This window comes from Asparagus officinalis, chromosome 4 (genome assembly GCF_001876935.1).
Source record: "Asparagus officinalis chromosome 4, Aspof.V1, whole genome shotgun sequence".
NCBI lineage: Eukaryota > Viridiplantae > Streptophyta > Magnoliopsida > Asparagales > Asparagaceae > Asparagus > Asparagus officinalis.
Window position 1 is genome coordinate 141955713 of NC_033797.1, and position 22324 is coordinate 141978036.

A 22324-nucleotide genomic window follows, 5' to 3' on the forward strand; every position below is an offset into this window, starting at 1 on the left:
CTAAATGCAGCTTTGGGAAGAAACAAGTGGAGTACTTGGGGCATATTGTCTCACAGGAAGGGGTTGGTGTAGATCCTCTGAAGATTAGTGCTATTGTTGAATGGCCTATACCTAAAACTTTGAAAGGACTAAGAGGTTTCCTAGGCTTGGCAGGGTATTACAGGAAGTTTATCAAAGGGTTTGGTGTTATAGCTCAACCTTTAACAAGTCTTTTGAAAAAAGGAGCTTTTAAATGGTCTACAGGTGCTGAAGATGCTTTCAACTCCCTGAAAAATGCTTTGACTCAGCCACCAGTCCTGGCAATGCCTGATTTTAGTATGACTTTTGTCATTGAATGTGATGCTTGTGACTCTGGTATTGGGGCTGTATTAATGCAAAATGAGAGACCTATAGCATATTTTAGTTTTGCTTTAAAGGGAAGAAATATCAGCCTCTCAACATATGAGAAAGAGCTCCTGGCAATCATCTTATCTACAAAGAAATGGCAGCAGTACTTATTAGGAAGGAGTTTTAAAATCAGAACTGATCATCAAAGCCTCAGATACTTAGTTGAACAGAGAATGCACACAGGCATTCAAAACAAATGGCTTGCCAAATTGCTTGGGTATGACTACACTGTGGAGTACAAACCTGAGAGACTAAACAAGGCTGCTGATGGATTATCAAGGATATATGAGGATGTAGAAGAAGTCTCAACAGAGGCTATTGAGGTTTCAGCTATTTCCACTATACAAAATGATTGGTTGGAAGAGGGGAGAATGTGGCCTCCCCAGGACTCCTCCAACCCTTGCCAGTTCCAGATTTGATTTGGGAAGAGTTATCAATGGACTTCATTACTAGCTTGCCTAAGAGTGGAAATAAATCCACCATTATGGTAGTAGTTGACAGGTTAACCAAATATGCTCATTTCTTTGCTCTCTCATACCCATATACTGCTCAGTCAGTGGCTCAAATATTTTTTGAGGGTGTGTTTAAGCTTCATGGCATGCCTAAGTCCATTGTGAGTGACAGAGATCCTCTATTTACAAGTTCATTTTGGAGGGAGTTGTTCAAATTGCAAGGTAGCCAACTCAGGTTCAGTTCTGCATACCATCCTCAATCTGACGGTCAAACTGAGATTACAAATAAGAATTTGGAAGCCTATCTCAGGTGTTTCTGTTGTCATAAACCTAAAGAATGGTGCCAATGGTTACCACTGGCAGAGTTCTGGTACAATACAACTTGGAAGGTATCTACTCAATGTACTCCTTTTGAAGCTGTGTATGGTAGACCCCCTCCATCCTTGCTTTCCTACATTCCTAAAAGTTGTAAAGTTCAAGCAGTGGATGAGGCTCTTTTTTCCAGAGATATAGCCCTGGAATTTCTAAAGGACAGCTTACAAAGGGCAGCTGATAACATGAAGAAGTTTGCTGACTTACACAGGAGTCCCAGGAGCTTCAATGTTGGTGACTGGGTATTCCTCAAGCTTCAACCCTATAGACAGATTAGTGTTTCTTCACATAAGCCTCATAAACTCTCTCCTAAGTATTATGGACCCTATCAAATTCTGGAAAAAATAGGAGAGGTTGCTTACAAGGTGGCCTTACCAGAACAAGCTAAGATACACCCAGTTTTTCATGTATCTCAGCTGAAAAAGAGGGTTGGAACTGATGTGGTTCTCCAAGTTGATTTTCCTAACTATGTAGAAGAGATTGTTGATGAACCAGAGGAAATTTTGGATAGAAGATCAGTTATGAAGGGCAATAGATTGATATCACAGGTTCTCATCAAATGGAAGCAACGCACACACTTAGATGCTACCTGGGAGCCTTACTGGGAGTTGGTAAAAAGATTTCCCACTTTTGACCTTGAGACAAGGTCCAAATTAAGGGGAGGGAATTTGTCAGGGACTAATGCTATCAGTACTGTGCCAAGGAGGGATACCACTCTCAATCTAGCCAAGGTGGATACAAACCTGTCAAGTGAGAAGGGACACGCAAGTTGAAGGACTGTTGTGCAAAGACTGGAGGCCTAGGGAGTAATTTGCAAGTGACTGTAAAGAAGAGGGCCTTAAATAATGTTCAGTTCAGTTAAATTGTCCAGCTCAGCAAACTGTTTCTGTTAGAATCTGTTTTGTTAGTTAGTTCTTGTGCACGTGCACAAACAGTGCACTTTTTGTGTTTTCTTTGTTTCTTTGAGAGGAATGCAATGTATAAATAGGAAAATGTCAAGGATCATTGATCATGAATGAAATTGAGTTTTTCCTCTCCTTCTCAGTTCTAATCTCTGTTCTTCAAATATTTTCTCTATTGTTCCTTTCTTCTTCCTGTGTATCGCTTCTTTGAACTCTGCAGGTTTTCCCATGGCTCGTAATAGCTCAACCAGGGTGAATCGAGGCTCTAGAGCCTCACATCTCGTCACGTGCATGGCACATGATGTCTCAAAACTCGTTTTTAGTAGCGGCGACGGCAACAATCTCGTCATATTCAGCTGATTCGATGTGGTTAGCGATCTCAGGCGGCGTCATAACCGTTATTTTATCCTACTTTGGGCTGAATATGACGAGATTGTTGTCGTCGCCGCTGCTAAAAATGAGTTTTGAGACATCACGTGTCATGCACGTGACGAGATCTCGTCGGAAATTTGCCCGCCGACAAGAAAACATGCCTTATTGATTAATTGGATCAATTAAAATGTCTTAAAGCGGGTTTGACTATTTAAAATACCTTGTTGGAAATTAGGGTGGAATTAAAATACCAATATGGGTATTTAGCCGTATTTTAGGCGTAAAAATTGTTTGTTTAGAAGTGCGTGGGTTTCCATAAATTAGGATTAAATTTTGGGTTTGTAGATAAACCAAATATTTTATTCCCCCACCGCCTGCTTCGCCTCGAAGTATTGTGGGAAAATTCCCGAAAGCTTTTAACAAAAAGATCCCCCCCCTCTTTCTCTTTCCCCGTTCCCCTATTTGTTCAATTTCCCCCCCAAGTTTTTTTCTCATTTTAATTTAATTCTATCTTTCTCCGATTTCGGTCTCTCGAATTCCTCCTCTGATGCTTAGCGATCCCTCTCCCTCTCGGCCCGCCACGAATTCTTCAACCTCTTTTATGCTTCTTCCATCGGACGTTTTCTTGTTAATCTTCTCCAAGATCCCAATTTCAAGGTTCAAGATCTTCTCGTAGTTCAGGGAGGGGCTAGGGTTTTGGTTCTGATCAGTTTTCTCGATGGCGGATCGCGGTCGGACCCTTTCGATCGAGGAGTTGCCTTCGCATTTGGTTCTTGAGATACTGAGCTCGGGAAAGCTCAGTTCTTTGGACCTCGCTTGCTTGGAGATGACCTGCAGATTGTTTAGAGGGGGTCGGGGGAGTTACCCGAATGATTTTAGGTCGATGGTCGAGTTTGCTGCGTTTCATCTGTGCGAGGGCCACGAGGTGTTTGCTGCTATGCCGACGAGGTTGAGAAAGGAGCTGTTTGATCGATGCGGGGGGTGTTGGAAGAAGGTTCTGAGGTTCTTGCAGTCGGTGGAGCAGTCGTCGGGGACGGTCGAGACGTCAGCAGGCAATGTACTGCTTCTTTGGTTATGCTAGAGTGCTTTATTTATATGCATTAGGTTCAATTTGAGTCCTTTTGTCCATATACTATGCGAATTTTCTGAATAAGCATGCAGACATTCGAATTTAGGCATCCAAGCATGCAGGGAACAAGCCCATACTAGAACTAGGTCTTTTTAGTACTACATACACATTGACATTAGGTTGAAACTGCTTTCCCTATCAAAAACATATGACAACGCTTAATTTACCTGCATTAGGTTCTAGATCTTGTTCAAATTGAATCCTTTTACTTGATGAATATCTCGCAGAATGCAAGACTTGCTTCTGGGGTTGTAAATATATATAAATAATCCGATCCATTGCTGTATATAAATCGTGGTAAAATTGGATAGTTTTTATCCTTTTAGTTTAATATACGGATGTAGAGATAGATAGCACTGCATCTGAAGTATCTGAATAAATATTGGAACATTCAAATGTTTGTAATTGAATATGCAAAAGACATGAACTAGTCACTACTAGACTTAAGTCTATCTAATACCACAGGGTAAAGTCAGAAATATTTTCACGAGCATGCACATTAAGATTATGATTGAACTTGATTTTCTGCTAACAGGGTAAAGTCAGAAATATTTTCACGAGCATGCACATTAAGATTATGATTGAACTTGATTTTCTGCTAAAGTTCAGTTTCCGAATATAACACTACGAGCATGCACATTAAGATTATGATTGAACTTGATTTTCTGCTAAAGTTCAGTTTCCGAATATAACACTATAATTCAAGTCCAATTTTTTTATTGTTTCATTGAATTTAGATTGGGATTTCAATGCTTGGACAATGTCTATTTTGGCTTCCATGTCTGTAGGAACAAAAGAAGTACAATGTGATTATAAGTTAATTTGAGTCGTATTTCTTTTGCTGACCTTAGGTTTTATTGAAAGATACCTTTGTCTCTCCAGGTGCAGGTCAATACTGGACGATACCATACACTCTTGATTCATGATTCCTCAGTCTATTCATGTGGATCCAGTTTATGTGGGGTGCTTGGTCATGGTCAATATACAACTCAGTGTGCAGCATTTACACGCATCAATTTTCCCTCCATGTCCCGTGTAATCCACATCTCTGCTTCACACAACCATGCTGCGTTTGTTATGGAGAATGGAGAGGTATTTGATGTTATTTAGAAGTTTCTTACTATAGAGCTTGTATTAATGACCTTCCCCCCTTTGTCAATTAGGTCTTTACTTGTGGGGATAATTCATCATTCTGTTGTGGCCATGGAGAGGTAAGGCGTGCTGTTTTTAGGCCAACATGTGTTGATGCATTGAAAGGGATCGCGTGCAAGCAGGTAGCATACAACCTTCCTAAAGCATACCATTTTATATTTTGCAAGTAAATACATGTTGTGTTAGCATAGGCTGGGTTTTATGTTGAGCAGTACTTAGAAAGTTTAGTCTCTTGTGTAAATGAATGGCTTTTTGGCAAGTCAGAACATTTATGCCTTCTAAAAAAGTACGAGATGTTTTGTAATGGTTAAACATATGATGTTAAATACAATCATCTGTTCATCAATCCAAGAAAGTACGAGATGTTTTGTAATGGTTAAACATATGATGTTAAATACAATCATCTGTTCATCAATCCAAGAAGCCTGGTGGAGTAGATTGAAGAGTCAGCATTCTATTTCCTAGTTTAGCAATCATAGGATACATTCTTGCTCATGCTGTGAATTTGAGTTCCTTGGTTGCTGATATTTGTAACTTTTTAAATTTGTTTCCTTTACTTTCTAGAGTATCAAACATAAGTAGTGCATTCTAAATCTATATATTATCACTAAACTATAAACAACAAAAAGGTTGATTGTACAGATCAGTGGCATTCGCTACTGCATAATTGTTAGGACTAGCATTCAAGTAGGCACCCCATCACTCTGTTCCATCTATCTGGATTATTATTATTATTATTTGGCTTTATTATATGAAGAAAGAAAGAAAGTGACACTATAGGGTATGGTCCATTTTAAACACCAATGTGACTTTACCATGTAGAGGAGGCCTATCACTCTTCCAGAGTAGGAAACAATGTGAAGATACAGAACTGCAAAATCATGTAGCTCGAGGACAACTCTGATGTAACCTTTATTGCATTTGTCAGTTAATTTGGATTAAGGCTGCATCTAGAGATGCATGTATGAATAGTCATTATAATACTTTATTCTCAAAAATTAAATTCTCACAAAAAGATCTAATCTTATATTGTTGTTTCCTGCACAATGAATTTGATCCAAATGCTGCTGAAATATTGTACTTTATGGTATACTCATTGGCATATTTCTCAAAAATTGATCAAATTAAACAACAATAATTTCATTTTTGTATTTTATTAAATTACACAAGACAAGTATTTTGCACAAATATGCTTTCCTTTCTTTCTTTCTTCCTTTGCTAAATGTAACTCAATTTCTTAAACATCTCTTAAATAGAAATTTCTAATGTTAAAATGTTTAAGAAAAAAAACATCTCCTGATAAAAAGAAAGAAAGAATATACAGAAAGCATCTTTTCAATATGTAATTACGTTTTTCTTTTCTTTTTAATGCCACGTGCATAATGCACATGATTAACTAGTATGTTTTAGAACAATGCGACGCGACATTAATGTTATCTTATTTCCATTATTTGTTTATGTGGAGAAATTTGCATGATAATTTAGATTTCGGGGGAAAATTAAATAATTTTGCTTCTACGATTCATTGTGCATGCTGTGTATTGATTCAAATTTCTATTTTGAGATTCCCACCTCGTAAATATAAAGTACGCTGTGCTTTTCAAGTTTCTGCTTTCTCCCTTTTTAGTTTATGGTTCCTTCTTGCTTGTTAGTTATCAAAGTTTCTTGTGTTCACTCATTATGATTTCTTCTTGTTCATCAGTTATCAATCATCTTCTTTTTCCTGATTGGACAGATAAATATCTCTTTGATATTTTGTGTAGAGAATTTCGTGATCTGCAGTCCTGCACTAGCATCGACTTATCTTTGTTCATCCTTGTTATATTTATTTCACTTTGCAGGTTGCCACTGGTCTTAGCTTTACTGTAATACTCACAAGGCAAGGCCATGTGTACACATGTGGGAACAACACTCATGGCCAACTTGGTCATGGTGATACTCTTGATAGACCAATTCCGAGAAAAGTTGAATCATTTGAAGGTTCTGGCAATGTGGTTCAGGTTGCTGCAGGTGCCAGCTATACGTTTGCTGTGACGAAGGATGGGACAGTTCATTCTTTTGGTTCCTGCACCAACTTCTGCCTTGGCCATGGAGATCAGCGTGATGAACTTCTTCCGCGGGCTATCCAATCATTTAAGAGGCGAAATATTCATGTGGTCCGTGTGTCTGCTGGTGATGAACATGCAGTAGCACTTGATTCCATTGGACACGTGAGTCTTATTTAACCATCGTGAAATTCAGTAGTATCAATTGCATAAATTTGTGGTTATTTAAATAGTTACCGAACAGTTTAGTCACTTTTCATCTTAAAGTTTTCTTTTAATAGTTTGAGTTTGAGTAGAAGAACATTTGAGAGATAGCAAGTACTTTTTCTGGCATCATAACTAAATGAACCGAATATGAGCATTCACATATTCGATTTGTTTGCTTATCAAATATTGGTTTGTTAATCATATACACTTTGTGTTATCATATTTGCAATTTTAGTCTAGATTTTGATCTTGAGAGACTAATCCTAATGTCTAATTGTTTCTTTCTTAACATTTTGCAATTTTAGTCTAGATTTTGATCTTGAGAGACTAATCCTAATGTCTAATTGTTTCTTTCTTAACATATAATCTTTCATATATTTTTTTAATGATCCAAATTATTGATATATCTGTCATCTTTAGAAAGGAATAAATTTCAATTACTAATTCAAATACTAAAAAAGAATCAAACTCCATGGACCAATTGAAAATATTTTTTATCAAATAATTCTGTGTTCATAAACTGTGTAGAATATTTTTAAGGGTAAATTACACTTAAATGCCCTAAGATTTCCCGATGTTGCATGAAAATACCCTAACTTTCTTACCCATACAAATAAATACCTTGAGGTTTCCAAAAGTATCATGTTGATACCCTTTTTCAGGTATCCATGTGATACTTTTGGAAACCTTAGGGTATTTATTTGTACGGATAAATAGTTAGGGTATTTTCGTGAAAATTTAGCAAACCTTGGGGTATTTAAGTGTAGCTTACCCTATTTTTAAGTGAAATAGTTACAAATATGTTTAGTGTTCAATGAGTATTTGGAGGAAATTCACATTCACATTTGGATTTGGATTTGAAGTTATTGACAATTAGAATTACAAATATATCTATATTGGCTTCTATTGAATGCCAGCCTTGAATATTTGATTTTACTATTCCAAGAAAATTTTCTTCTTCTTTCCTTTATCAACTGCTAAATTTTTAGGATGGATAAAAATTATAAATTGTTTTTGCAGGTATACACATGGGGTAGAGGCTATTGTGGAGCTTTGGGCCATGGTGATGAGACTGACAAAACTAGCCCAGAGTTACTAACAAGTCTGAAAAGCCACCTTTCTGTTCAGGTTTGTTATAATTCGTGACAAAACTAGCCCAGAGTTACTAACAAGTCTGAAAAGCCACCTTTCTGTTCAGGTTTGTTATAATTCAACATTTTACAGTCTGCTGACAGAATTTGAGATTGTTTTAGAGAATTGATTGAATTTGATCTTAATGAAGCTAATTCCTAGTAAATAGTTATGATATATCTACCTATCTACATGTGGACAGAACTTGAGATTAATGAAGTTATTGGCAGTGAAAAACGTTTATCGTACCTAGCTACAATCTTTATGTATTTATCTGTTTATACACATACTGCACACATGTTGAGCCCAGTTCATGTAAGCACTGCTATATATACATGGCTGTTTAACTAGCCGCAGTCAACATGCAATCACTGTTATAAATACATAATGTTTAACGACCTTCAAGTGGTAATCCTCACATCTAGTTCGTGTACTGGAATTTTTTTTCAATTCATGGATTTCCATGGCCCATAGGCAATGTGTTCAACATGTGGTCTGTTATGTCTCATAGGCTGAGTAGATTATGTGTAGCTGCATAGTATTTGCACGATAAATTTGAGTTTATATTGGAGATACCTAGTCTTTACATCTGATCTTTTCCTCAAACATTGACAGTGAGGATGAAGCCTTATCTTCTGCTCAAACTCAAGTCTTTACATCTGATCTTTTCCTCAAACATTGACAGTGAGGATGAAGCCTTATCTTCTGCTCAAACTCAAGCTATTTGTCTTATTGACCAGTATGGACATTGACAGTGAGGATGAAGCCTTATCTTCTGCTCAAACTCAAGCTATTTGTCTTATTGACCAGTATGGGTGGTCTTAGTTCTGACCATATTGTTGACTGGCTCTTCATTGGAACTGTTTCCAGTACTGAACTGGTTGACTTGATGTCCTCCCGCACCAGTACTGACCGTCCTCCCCCACACTTGTGTAGAACATACAGATTTCACATTGAATCAGATGACTGTTACTATACTGAGATTCTGCCATGACAAATCAGATCCTTTATATGCTACTGAAAAGTGGGACCTCTTACCTCTGCAATTTAGTTCAGATGCTCCAACCCATGGATGGTAGTAGATTAGAAAGATATCTTCAACTCTCAACGACTCCTTTAGTACCACATGTGGCTCTCTGAAATTTCCTTATCACTAAGCAGCTAATAGAAGAGACAGAGAGAATGTAAGAGATATTCTTTTGATAAGAGACAATGCGAGATAGTTTAATTTGAAGGAACAAACGCTGCATCAAGTAAATATATTTTAGACGTTATACTTTACTAGAAAGATAAGCCTGACAACTGGGGGAGGGTTAATAAGGAGAGTTGAACTCTGGTTTAAGTCTTGAACGATCTCACAAATACGGATGTGTGTGCGCACAAACACAAAACACCCATGCTCGCGCGCGCATGCACTTACACATGCAGTTGTGTATCCACCATCCTGTAAAATTTTCCACCTTCCAGATAAATGTATTTCATTTTGACCTAGCATCCAGAGAGCCCTACTTGTAATAAGTCACATCTCAGGAGCAGTAGTCTACATATTTTTTTCCTTTATGTATGTATATCCAGGTTCTCTGTGTTCTTGATAACCTTGCCCTCCACAAGACATCCTTCTAGATTCTTTCCCTCATCTTTCTTTTGTCTAAATTGCAGCTCATTTATAATGGAGATATAGAGATAATTTAGTTGTAGTTTCAGATCCAATTGTTGTAGTGTAGAAAGCGTTTTTCCTTAAATCTTATTTCTTGTTAAATAAAGGACATTGGTCATCTATACTTTATGATATCATCTTTGCATTCCTACTTCGTTTTTTTGGGTTTGTCTTCTACTTCCCAATCGGTCATGCTGGCATGAAGTGTGGTAGCCATTTCTTAAAGGAACTTAATCTTGTTTCTGCTTTGGGACGTGTGGGCTCTCCGCATACTCAATTAGCATATGCCCATATCAATGCTTTTTGTGAAATTTGCAAAGTCGTTCCTACATTGTGCGACAGACTGGAGGAGGAAAAGAAAATTAATTGTAGGGGACACAGTAGGCACATCTTGGGTCCCTATATAAACGTTTTATTTTGCTCTCTCCTTCATCTCGACGATAGTTTCATCTTCCAGATTGAGACATGTATGTACCACACACCACTACAGTTCCATGCAGTGTCATCTTCATTTCTGAATTTCCACGAACTAATCTGGCATTTGTGATGGCAATTACTTCTCATAAAGTTGGGCGTCTGTTCATAATATTTGGACCATATCTTTACGCTATGTTTTAATATATGCAACAGCCTGGAAGAGGAAAAGAAAATTAATTGTAGGGAACACAGTAGGCACATCTTGGGTCCCTATATAAACGTTTTTCTTTGCTCTCTCCTTCCATCTCTTCGATAGTTTCATCTTCCAGAATGAGACATGTATATACCACACACCACTACAGTTCCATGTAGTGTCATCCTCATTTCTGAATTTCCACAAATTAATCTGGCATTTGTGATGGCAATTACTTCTCATAATGTTGGGCCTCTGTTCATAATATTTGGACCATATCTTTACACTATGTTTTAATATATGTCTAAAACATTATGTGAGTTGGCGTGTATGACCATCTTAGACACCATGTATTTTACTTGCTACTGTTTGCAGTCTTATTTGTATTGTCGTTAGCCAGGAATTCTTTTCCCTATGGAACACAATTGCTATATGTTCTTATTTGAACCACGTTGCACACGGACAGGTTTGTGCAAGGAAGAGAAAAACATTTGTTCTCACCGATGAGGGATCTGTTTTTGCCTTTGGCTGGATGGGCTTTGGTAGCTTGGGCTTCTCTGACCGTGGGTGCTCAGATAAAATTATGAAACCACGAATCCTTGAAAATTTGAGATCCCACTACATCTCTCAGATTAGCACTGGTCTCTACCACACTGTTGCTGTAACTAACAAGGGTGTGGTGTTTGGGTTTGGGGATAATGAGAGGCAACAGCTTGGACACGAGTCAATTAGAGGGGGCCTGAAGCCAACGGAGATTATGATGAATACGACAATGGACGGGATGGCTATTGAGGCGCAAAGCAGCTGAGCTACGAGAAGAGGATGCTTTCGATTTCCCCGAGGTATGTATGTTGGAGTTTAAATTTGTAGGATTTTATCTGTTTAGCTTATAAATTACGTGTAGTTATTTGAAAATCTGTTCAATCATACTTTATACGGTGAGGTGGAAAATATTGTTGTATCTGAAACGAATAGCATGGTTATTTACGGATATCTTCTCATATTTGAATAAAAATGTATTTTATCATATGCTGTGATGAATGAAGAAATTGATCTGGACACTACATATTGAATTTGTGGTCCACTGAAATATACTTGTTTGGATTAGTAGCTGCGATTTTTATTGAATATTTGCAGTTCATTTTCCAAGATAAAGAATTTGCTAAAACTAGTAACTAGCGCTTAACAGAAGTGTTTGCAAGTCGGCGAGCGCGCTTCACGAGACCGCAGGCGAGCTGCCATACCCTGAAAATTTAACTTTGAAAAGATTTCGAAGATAAGAGAGGAGAGGAGTGGAGAGCATGTGGGATATTTATGGCGGAAAGGTAGGCTGCTTACTGGGGGCATATATTCAGGAATGTGCCAACCATGATGTCATCTGGAGGTTTGCTGAAAGTGAACAACGGACCTACGGTACCTGTCTCTGAAACCATGTGTTCCAATGCGTTGGTCTTTTCTAAGAATAGGAATCAAAGTAAGTTGGTTTATGATGTCTCTCATAGTTATGATAACTCTGAGAAGAGGGAGATAGCCGTAAATTTTCCTCTAGTACCTGGACAAAGGTCATGCCTATCGCAGATAGATCCTAATATAGAGGATGGAGCACTTCGTGACTGTGTATCTGCAGCAGATACACTTGTGTGTATCTGCTGCAGATACACAGCAGATACACTTGTGTGTATCTGCTGCAGATACACAGCAGATACACTTGTGTGTATCTGCTGCAGATACACAGCAGATACACTTGTGTGTATCTGCTGCAGATACACAGCAGATACACTTGTGTGTATCTGCTGCAGATACACAGCAGATACACTTGTGTGTATCTGCTGCAGATACACAGCAGATACACTTGTGTGTATCTGCTGCAGATACACAGCAGATACACTTGTGTGTATCTGCTGCAGATACACAGCAGATACACTTGTGTGTATCTGCTGCAGATACACAGCAGATACACTTGTGTGTATCTGCTGCAGATACACAGCAGATACACTTGTGTGTATCTGCTGCAGATACACAGCAGATACACTTGTGTGTATCTGCTGCAGATACACAGCAGATACACTTGTGTGTATCTGCTGCAGATACACAGCAGATACACTTGTGTGTATCTGCTGCAGATACACAGCAGATACACTTGTGTGTATCTGCTGCAGATACACAGCAGATACACTTGTGTGTATCTGCTGCAGATACACAGCAGATACACTTGTGTGTATCTGCTGCAGATACACAGCAGATACACTTGTGTGTATCTGCTGCAGATACACAGCAGATACACTTGTGTGTATCTGCTGCAGATACACAGCAGATACACTTGTGTGTATCTGCTGCAGATACACAGCAGATACACTTGTGTGTATCTGCTGATCATCCCACATGATGTTTCCAGCTTTCTTCACTTTCACAGTTTGATTAAGTTTTTTTGAAGGTGACGAAACTTCCTCATCTTGTTCACGAGCTACCCTCTTAGACCCGCCACTAGCATTCGATGAGGGGAGTTCAAATGATAATGATCTTGGCGTTCCACTCATGAGTGAACTTTGTGATCTCATTTGTGGCATTGGTGTACCATTTAAAAATTGCATCCATGGTCCACAAGCATAAGGAGGAGGCATCATACCTGACATAGGATTTTGGAAAGAACCATATCCAGATGTTGGAGTTTGGAAAGACCCAAATGAGAATGGAATTTGGGGCATTCTTTCTGTAGGGCTATTATCATGAAGTGCTGCATTTGAATTTTTACTCTCTTGACTCTCTTGACTCTCTTGACTATCTCTATTTTGAGAATAAAATTTCGGACGAAATGAGCCATTTTGATTCTCCATCCCTGCTTGCAAAAACATTGTCAAAAGAAAAAACAATTATCATACAAATAGCAAAAATATATATATATTTTAAAACGATCAAATCCTACAAATCACAAGTTTAAATTCTACATAAAACAACACTACATACCACATTGCATACATGTTGAAATGATCTAGAATATACAAAACATGTTGAAATGATCTAGAATATACAAAACAGAGTGCTTTGACATTCCCATCATCACTAAAGTCTAAACCAAACACTTCACAAATAAATTTTTAACAAAAGAAAAACTCCGGCAACAGTTAAACAAAAATTGACTCGCCTTCTATTACTATCCAAAGTTCTTCAACAAAGCAAACCAAATAATCTCACTGAACTTCTCTATAGAAACAAAAACAAACAAATTGATCTCGCAAATCCTACAAATCACAAGTTTAAATTCTACATAAAGCAACATTACATACCATATTGCATACATGTTGAAATGTTCAAATCCTACAAATCATAACAAAGTTTAAATTGCATAACATAGCACATTACAAACATTACATATAAATCTCAAAAAGGTGTCTCATACGTGACTCCTTTACGATGTCGATTACAATATTCAATCCACATTTCTTATGCAATTTGATCTCGTCGTGACTTCCACTCTTCCCGCGTATCAAGTTGTTCTCGTTGAGTCATTTGTTGTGTAAAATCAATAATGGGTGCATCTTCATTCAAGATATCTCCATCCTCCTCATTTACATGCATAAACTCATTCAAGAACTTATCATTCGGATCAATAATAGCAATATAATTATGTAAAATAGTACATGCAATTACGATGTTTACTTGACTTGGGAAAGGATGATGAGGTTTGGCAGAAAGAATCTTGAATCGACTTTTCAAGATTCCAAATGTGCATTCTATCTTACTACGAAGCGTTGAATGCCGAAGATTGAATAACTCTCGACGATTGTTAGGAACTCTTCCACTATGTTCTTTCAAGTGATATCGTACACCACGATAAGGAGCAATGAATCCCGGCATGGTTGGGTATCCAACATCACACAAATAATATTTCCCTACAAATCACACAAATAATATTTTCCTACAATATTGATGAAGTGCATTATTATATTACATATAACCTACTAATATATTGACTAATTTATCATCTTAATCAAATTTTTGTTTATGTCTTACCTTCGTAGACTCTCAAACCATTTGGTGGGGGTAAGGATAGTGCATCCTTAAGAATTGTGAAGTCATTTGCAGCTCCCTCCCAACCAGCCATCACATATGTGAATCGTTTATTTGGTGTTACTGCAGCCAAAACATTTTGTGTGATCCCTTTGCGTCCTCTAAATTTAGGAGCATCTTTAGTTGGCACTGTTGCATCTATGTGTGTTCCATCTATTAGACCAATACAATCCTGAATAAAAAATATCTTTCAAGATCCTAATTAGTATCATCTCAATAGAATAGCTATAACTGTTTATAATTAATATACGTAACTTACCTTGAAAAATGGAAACCATTGACTAGATTCCATAATTTCTGCCGAAGTTTCATTTGGGGCTTGTTTCATGAACCTATCCCGAAGAGAAAAAATAGCTCCTAGAACTTTATTGAAATACCTGCTAATAGTCTCCCCGGAACGTATGAAGTCAATTCTGCGAGCCCTATTTTTAGACTTGTGTCCCATTTTGTAGAGAAATGTAGCCAACTGTTCTTCTATAGGAACATGGATTGTGTCCTTCAATAAGCCCCCATCTCTCATCATTTGAGCTAAGTTCATAAAAGGTCCAATACGCATCCTGAGATAGTCTTGACAACTCGATGTACTACCATTTAATATCCGACGCATATGAGAATGTTTGTCTAAGTCTCTTACATACGAAGGATGACGAGGGATGTTACGTCTTTTAAGTGGACGATGTTGATATCGGCGTATGAATACCATTAGCATAACTAGTACAGTAGCAACAGCTGCTGCATTGTTCATCCTACGCATAACTTCATTTCTGTCCATCTTTTTTATATATTGTAAGAAAGTAATTAGTTTTTGAAAGTACGAAAGTAAAAGTAATAAATTATAGCCTAAGAAAGTTATATACATTCAAGCTTTGAGTAAATATAACATGATTCCTGAGAAATAGTGCATGAAAAGAATAGTGCTTGAAAATTCCATACAACAAAATGTTAGAACAATATATACTTGAGATTATTTAGAGCCTCAAAACTGCGATTTATCGTTTATTTACTTTATGTTGGGTAATTTAGTACAATGTTAGACCAAACCTAGTACTTTTAATTTGGATTTGTATCCCTAGAAATAAAAAAATATATTTTTTCCATACGTTGGTTTTTTGTCAAGAGATAAGCATGTATATCTCATGTTTAACTTGAAGTTATTTGCATGATCTTTAGCTATATGAAGTTAAATATGTATAATCAGTGGATCATAAATAAAGTGCATATCCATGAATCAAAACTATAAAATATTAGAGTCTGTGAATTATACCAATTGGATTTCCAGGTTATTCGTTTCCATGAGCTCAAAATATGTATAATCAGTGGATTATACCAATTAGAGTCTGTTAAATATGTATAATCAGTGGATTGAAGTTATTCGTTTCCATGAGCTCAAAATTTGGGAAGAAAATATGTATGCATTATACCAATTGGATTTTCAGGTTTAAGGGCAAGCATCATTCTAACCCATGTATACCAGGAGTATGGTTTTTCCCATATATTAGAGCCTGTGAATTGCAGAACCTTAATGCACAAAATAATGAACTAGGCATTTAGTAAATCATCTTTTCTCAGCAATCAACACTAATAATCAAGTTAACTTACTAGAAATAATAATGCCAACACAAAGGGGAAAAAAGCAACCAAGCAGAACAAATCAATTCAAATTAACTCAAATCCAATTAACCCACCAACAACTAATTCAGATTAATTCAATCAAATAACTTAATTTGATTTCCTCCAGTTCAAATTCCACTACTACGAACACGAAAAGACCCCATATGAACCCTGGAATCTACTAAAAATCTGAGAGAAAGGCAAATTTTGAAAGAAATTTGAAAGGGGTGTTTGACAGATCGAAATTAATTTAAAGTTTTGTGCAAAAAATAAAAGAAATTTGAAAGGGAACTTGAAATAATAGAGAAAGGCGAAATTTTTATACCTCGATGCAAAAAATAAAAGAAATTTGAAAGGGAACTTGAAATAATAGAGAAAGGCGAAATTTTTATACCTCGACCAAATCCTTTCCTCGAGCGGATCTTGAAGCGAAGCAAACGACGGAGACGGAGACTTGGAGTCGCCGGTTTTTCCTTCTCCGACTTGAAGGGAAGCAAACGACGGAGACTTGGCGCCGATTTTTCTTCTTCTCCGAACAGAGTTGCAGTCAGGAGCGGAGGAGAAAGGTGAAAAAAAAGCTGGTTGAACGAAAGAGGAGGTAACCCTAGGCGCTGGTTGAAAAAAGCTGATTTTTTTAGAATTTTTTTCTGACTTGTCGTCAGCTTTCTGCCCAATTCAGGTTTTTTTTTTATGAATTGACTTTACCTGCCACATCAGCAAAGTAAAGCAGTTTACATTATTTTTACAGCTACAAGCAAACAATTGAAAAAGGGGGAAGCTGACAATGGGACCCACTTTTTTACACTTTCCATCATTTTACATGGTGAAAACATACAACCAAACAGCCCCCAAGCGGACGGCCAAGATCCTCTCTCTGACACCTCTCTGACCATTTCTCTCTCCACATTTATGACAGCATTTGACGAAGGAGAATTAAAAAAAAGGCTTTTTTGAAGCTTTATTAACAAAATCGACCCTTTATATATAATTAACAATATCGACCGAGTTCGATTTTGCAAAAATAAAGATTTAAAATATACGGGATTACTAGTCGCATGAATTTAGCGATGCCTAATTACATCCTAATAAAGTTTAATTAGTCTCGTGTATTTTTTAAAGTTTAATTAGCATGTGATTAGCCAACACTAATTACACGTGACTACTAGTCCCGTGTATTTTAAAAATTATATTTTTCAAAATTAACAAAAGAGATCCATTTTGCTAATTAAATCCGCGGACCATTGACTTTGCCAACAAAGTTTCGAAAACGGTCTTTGTAAAAAAAACCCCTTTTAACAATTGTTATTTAAAAGTTTTTCTTTACAGAACCAGAGTTTTATCCTGCTTTATTTCAAACCGACCTTATTCCAAATACATGCTAAATTGTGTTTGAATCCATTCTCTATATACTATTGGTTAACTTTTCAGTAGGGGTCATATCAAACTGATGATAGAATAGCTATAACTATGAAGCTAACTCTCTAACTATGAGTCAATGATATAGGCATCTCATGCCCTCGAATGTTCTGATAGAACTTTTATTCTAGTTTCTTGCTATGATTTTGTGTAATGATATATTAATATTTATATGTTTTTTAAAGAAATAAATATCAGACCTTCAAACTGAGCCCCAGCATGATATCATTACTTTTTTTTATTGAAGACAGGGACCATTACTAATTGTGATTGTATACAGAAAGTATATGACATCCTCAACTCCAAGGATGTAATCGAGCCAATATCAACTATATTTATATTTAAGTTGCTACATTTTAGTGCAAGTTACTATATTCTAAAGTGCTGTTTTGTTGGCCAAATATTAAGGAAATCAATTATAAGAAATGTATTTCTTATAATGATTATATTATTTTGTTTGGTTCACAAGTTGAAATAAAGCGAAAAGATTATGCGGCACATTTTCATTGGTAGACGTGACTCATACTTAAAGAAATATATTTCCTATTTTTTTTATAAATAAATGAGTAGAAACACATTCTTAAATATTTCCTTCCTCAAATTCCTTTTCATTTTCTTTTTCCTTATTTTTTATTTGGGAAAAATGTTTTAAGGCCCCAAAAAAAAGATCCGGTTGTGACTAGGCCCCCTGTATTTTTTTTGTGTGATCAAGCCCCCAATACCCAACTCAATAATGTTTCAGCCCCTTTTTCATTTCCCAGACAACTCTGAGAGCACATTTCGTCTCTAAAGACGAAATTGCCCTTGTAACTGTTCGTCCCCAAATCTGCCCTCCCTCTTTCTCTCGCTCGTGCTCTTTTCTCTGCAGACCCACAAATATCCCTAAAACTCGAACCTCCTTCAGCTTGCGAACCCAATTTGAAAACCCTAGTTTGACTCTAGCGGCCAGGAAATCCACAAGGAAAATGCCGAAGAAAATTATAAGAGAAATGGCTAAGGACCCTAAACGACGCAAGGGTGAAGTAGACCAGATTCAAACGGAAGCGGACGTTCGTCACCGGCGTCGGTCGACACGACTTGCGCAGGAGAAACTACCAAACTTATCCCCCTCCACCTCCGCCTTGATATCTCACGCCAGCGATTCTGTTCCGCCATCCTCTGATGATGAGGAGAGTAACGAGGCGATAGAAACCCTATTGAGCATAAAAAGTCAGGAAAATCGAGAGCGTAAGAGGAGACGCTCGCGGGAGGATGTGTCCATCTCAAAGAAGAAGTAAGTTCCCAACCAATTGAGGGTTTTTGAATTTAATTATTTTAAATGAGTGATGTTGATTTTAATTGTGGTTTATGGGTTCCTTTTTGAAGGAAATGGTGGTGAGAGACTGGTTATTGTAGTGTATAAGCAGTTTCTTAATTTTGGAGGAAGATCTGAACAATATGAAGTGTTGTGGGGTTGGAAGAAATGCATGTAAACAATTCTCAATTGTTGATAGCTAGTAGCAATGCATGTCAATAATCTGTGTTTGTTGTTAACGTTTACTCTTAAGAGTCAACTATTAGCTAATCATGTTAATAAAACGTGATTTTGACTATGTTAATGCCTTTATTTTCAGTGAAATTTGATGAAGAGTGGGTGCATACTCACACAGGCTTTCCCATTGATGGGGAGCTGATCTACGGGAATAGAGACCCTCACAACCGACTTTGGAGGCAATACTTTGAAGATAAGAAAGAAATGCTAAAGGCCAAGCCAAAGGCAAAGGCAAAGGCCAAGGCTACACTAGAAGCTGGTAGCATGAGGAGATATATCGAGGAGTTGCTGGAAACACTTGTTGAGTCCTCTGATAATAAGGACATTGAGGATTTTGTGCTGCTTCAGATATTGTACCAATGTGCAACGATTTGGTGCCCCAACAGCTCTCAAGGCATCCCAAGACAATTGTTTCAATATGTAGATAGTATCGAGAGAGTGAAGACCATTGCGTGGGGTAAATTTATTTTTGATGAGACGAAGAGAGGCATTCAAATTGCTGTTCAAGGGATGAGGAAGCCAGGGGTTACATACGTACCTGGATGCATGCCGCTCATCCCTGTATGTTGCATGATCATCTGGCTTGACATTTGATCTAGTTAATAGGAGTCATGGTAACATGCATTAGAAAACATGTACAACATTGGACGTTAATAGGTTAACATGTTAAAATCAACATGTTAACATGAAGTTTGACATATAAAAGTAAAAGTTAACATTAATAGGTGAAAGTTAACATGTTAACATAAACTTTAACATATAAAAATTAAAGTTAACATTAATAAGTGAAAGGTAACATGTACCCAGTAATGTTAACATGGGTTAGTGAAGTGAAGGCTAGCTATTTAGTATGTTGTAGTTCAAGAAAGAGTTATGCAAGTTAACTATTTTGACAATTGATCCTTCGATTCTGATAGCTTTGGTACTTTGAGATGACTGGCATTAAAAAACCAGCCCTAAACTTGAGGTGGAAGCCTTCGATGACCAACTGGGTAAGGGTCGGAGGGACGGCTGGATCGCTGAGGATGGAGACAATCGTCTCTAAGACCAAGAAAGCAAGCATAAAACTTGAGGAGAAACCAATTTCACTCAGCATTGGATGGGGTGAAAAATACCCTCAAAGGGAGCCCAGCAGGAAGAAGATTGAATTCACTCGCTTTGGGAAAAATAGAAGCCCAATGTCCGGAAAGCAAGAGAAGAAAAGGAGTAATGGGCAGACCAAAGAGCAAACTAGGCCGAGAAAGATGAACGAGAAAGAAAAGCAGAAGGCTGGGAAGCAAGAGAAGGTGATGGCCAGACCAAAGAGCTCATCTGTGGGTTACGTAAGCAGCAATGACTCTTTACACATCACAGCATATTTACATTGAGTTAAATATTTTATCGTTATCATTAATTCATTTTCAATTTGCATTGTTTCATGTTAACTTTCTTTTATGGGTTTTCATAACTATTCTGCTTAATCTTGTGGATTTACATGGGTAAAGGGTATATGGTGTACTTTTTAGATTTTATCCCAGCATATCGCTGATGCTTTTTCAAGAGAAGATGAAATAGATAAGTTGACACCTATAGAGCAAATTTATTTTTGGAGGAATACAACCAATATATATTGGAAATTGCTTCACGCTGTCAAGCCTAGCAAGCGCCTTCAATGAGATGCTTGCTCCCAGGAGATACATAGGTTGAACAAGAAATTGGAGTACTATGAAGGAGTCGAAGACTTGATTGACCCCGAAGACCTGAAGAAAAATATGAGGGAACTTATGTCACAAAATGATAGGCATAAAGGGTATGCACAGAGGAAAATAAGAAAGAGTTTTGATTCTAATGATAGGGGTGATATGGGTGATGATGGAATTTGTTTTGATTATGACGATGTAACGAACATTGGCAAGGAAGCTTCTCATATTGCCGAGGCTGTTGCGCAAATAGAGAAGGAGGCAGAGAAAGGTGAATGTCAAGAAATGGAGGTTGTGTATGTGGAGAAAGCCGTGCATAGCGAGGAGGATAAGAAAGAGGAAGAGAGAGAAGATGAGAAGAAAGAGGAAGAGCAAGAGATGGAGCATGAAGAGAAGAGAAGGAGCAGCGAAGGAGGAATGGAAAGAGATGGAGGTTGAGAATGTGGGGAAAGCTTGGGCTAGTGAGGAGGATAAGGATCAGTGCAAGTTTATCGGCAAGAGATCGAAGAAACTTGTGTCAAGGGGTATTAGGGGACCAATTACCAGAAAGAGGACTCGCTCATATCTAGTCCGAACCCTTTTCACTGAAGGAAAGAAGAAGGACGGTCGTCCAGATATAATTAACATATCACCACACAAGGATGAAGAGTGGGAGAAAATTAGGTTCTATTGTAAGCCTGAGGAATGCACTTGGAATTTTCTTGGGAAGAGGAAAATCAAGAAGAATGAGGAGGCTCTATTGAAGTTGCTAAACGAGTGTATTCCCAACATTGATGATTTTAGCATACGTGTGATTGATAGTGAAGGAACCTTCGTTCACAACTTTAGAGTGCCTCAGCATATAGCAGAAAAGCTCACACCAGACGAGAACAGATGGCTCTCTCAGTTCTGCAATGAAACAGCCCATCAGTAAGTTTAGACATTCTGATTAACCGTGGCTACATTATGTTAACTTTTATTGTTACATGTTAATGATTATAGGTTTATGTTAACTTTCATTATTACATGTTAATGATTATAGGTTTATGTTAACTTTCATTATTACATGTTAATGATTATAGGTTTATGTTAACTTTCATAGTTACATGTTAATGATTATAGGTTTATGTTAACTTATACCTATTTGTGCCAACGTTTGCCAAATCATGTTTATATTTGCAAATCCAGTTAACATATAGCCTGATTTATGTTAAAATTTGGATTTTATTGTTATGTTTCAGGTCACGTATTATTGTTAAGACATTGAACAGCAGCATTGATTCAACGGAGCTTCTTTATCTTCTACGTGGCGGGCGTATCGATGACCATGCAAGTTCAATATGCTACTCTCAATATGTTAATCTTTTACGCAATACTTAGATTTACTGCGTGTTCAGATGTCCTAATTTTTTTAACTCCTGTTTACAAATGGCTTATCATTATTTGCTTGGCAATACAACATAGCATTTATGCAGTGAACCCAGATTACGCACATTTATACACCTCGTTCATACAAAAGCATGTCGCCACAAATAAATCAGTATTCCTTATCCCGCTTGTGCGGCATGACCACTGGCATATTGTTGAAGTAAGGTTGGACGAGGATGTTATCAAGCATTACAGC

General features: G+C 37.3%; 2 protein-coding genes across 3 annotated transcripts; one reads left to right on the top strand and one right to left on the bottom strand.

Moving 5' to 3' along the window:
- On the top strand, positions 2916–11445 carry LOC109839603 (ultraviolet-B receptor UVR8-like). 2 transcript variants are annotated; one of them, XM_020408094.1, is made up of 7 exons: positions 2916–3542; positions 4497–4706; positions 4778–4888; positions 6608–6976; positions 8039–8110; positions 8181–8216; positions 10883–11445. In XM_020408094.1, exons 1-7 carry the CDS (start codon positions 3204–3206, stop codon positions 11222–11224), a joined length of 1479 nt encoding a protein of 492 aa, XP_020263683.1. In that variant the 5' UTR covers positions 2916–3203; the 3' UTR covers positions 11225–11445. The 2 variants fall into 2 exon arrangements, with proteins under 2 accessions (XP_020263683.1, XP_020263682.1); XM_020408093.1 differs by lacking the exon at positions 8181–8216 and having other exon boundaries at positions 8039–8146.
- Positions 13654–16726, bottom strand: LOC109839604. The gene is made up of 4 exons (XM_020408095.1): positions 16490–16726; positions 14744–15256; positions 14428–14656; positions 13654–14306 (listed from the first exon to the last, which is right to left on the bottom strand). Exons 2-4 carry the CDS (start codon positions 15254–15256, stop codon positions 13858–13860), a joined length of 1191 nt encoding a protein of 396 aa, XP_020263684.1. The 5' UTR covers positions 16490–16726; the 3' UTR covers positions 13654–13857.